This window comes from Nanorana parkeri, unplaced genomic scaffold (genome assembly GCF_000935625.1).
Source record: "Nanorana parkeri isolate BGI_ZX_2015 unplaced genomic scaffold, ASM93562v1 scaffold10907, whole genome shotgun sequence".
NCBI classification, from domain to species: Eukaryota; Metazoa; Chordata; class Amphibia; order Anura; family Dicroglossidae; genus Nanorana; species Nanorana parkeri.
Window position 1 is genome coordinate 1 of NW_017316971.1, and position 590 is coordinate 590.

Here is a 590-nt window from a genome sequence, read left to right on the forward strand (position 1 = left end):
AATGATAAAAAATATCGGCATTCGTACTCGAGTTCCAGGAATCCAACATCATATGAATGCAGCCAAATCCCCCGTGCACCTAGTCACCTGGGATCTGATTTGGTTTTGGCGGCATCATGGAAGGTTGTGTGCTGACACATTTGTCTTCCCCAGATCAGACGAAGCGTCCTCCTGGAGCGGGTATATGGGGAAGATGTTTGTGGCGGCATCAACCTACCTCCCAGCTCAGGTGTCAGACATGATGAACCAGGACCGTGCGTTCGCCACTGTGCGCCTCACCTTCTCCGGGCACAAGAACACATGCACTTTGGTGACGTAAGTACACCTATGACCTAAAGATTGTAGCTCTCTGATTGGCTGGAAAACAATAACTTGTCCTGTCTGCTTCCATTCAGAATTCAGAAACTTCCCCGTCTCCTGGTTGCCTCATCCAATGGCCATCTCTACATCTATAATGTGGACCCGCAGGACGGGGGCGAGTGTGTCCTGATCAAGAAACAGAGGTGACTAGTGTGCAAATAGAGGAGAGGGGGGCACTGTAACCGGAGCCAGGTGACGGGGGTCATATTGTGGATGGGACAGGTGACGGG

General features: G+C 51.4%; 1 protein-coding gene across 1 annotated transcript; it reads left to right on the forward strand.

Annotated features, from left to right (window-relative positions):
* Positions 1-153: 153 nt before the first annotated feature.
* Positions 154-503, forward strand: LOC108804301 (WD repeat domain phosphoinositide-interacting protein 1-like; the record flags this gene model as incomplete). The annotated part of the gene is made up of 2 exons (XM_018576024.1): positions 154-315; positions 396-503. Coding segments are annotated over 2 exons (270 nt in total), but the record flags the coding sequence as incomplete, so codon positions are not given.
* Between the last annotated feature and the right edge of the window lie 87 nt (positions 504-590).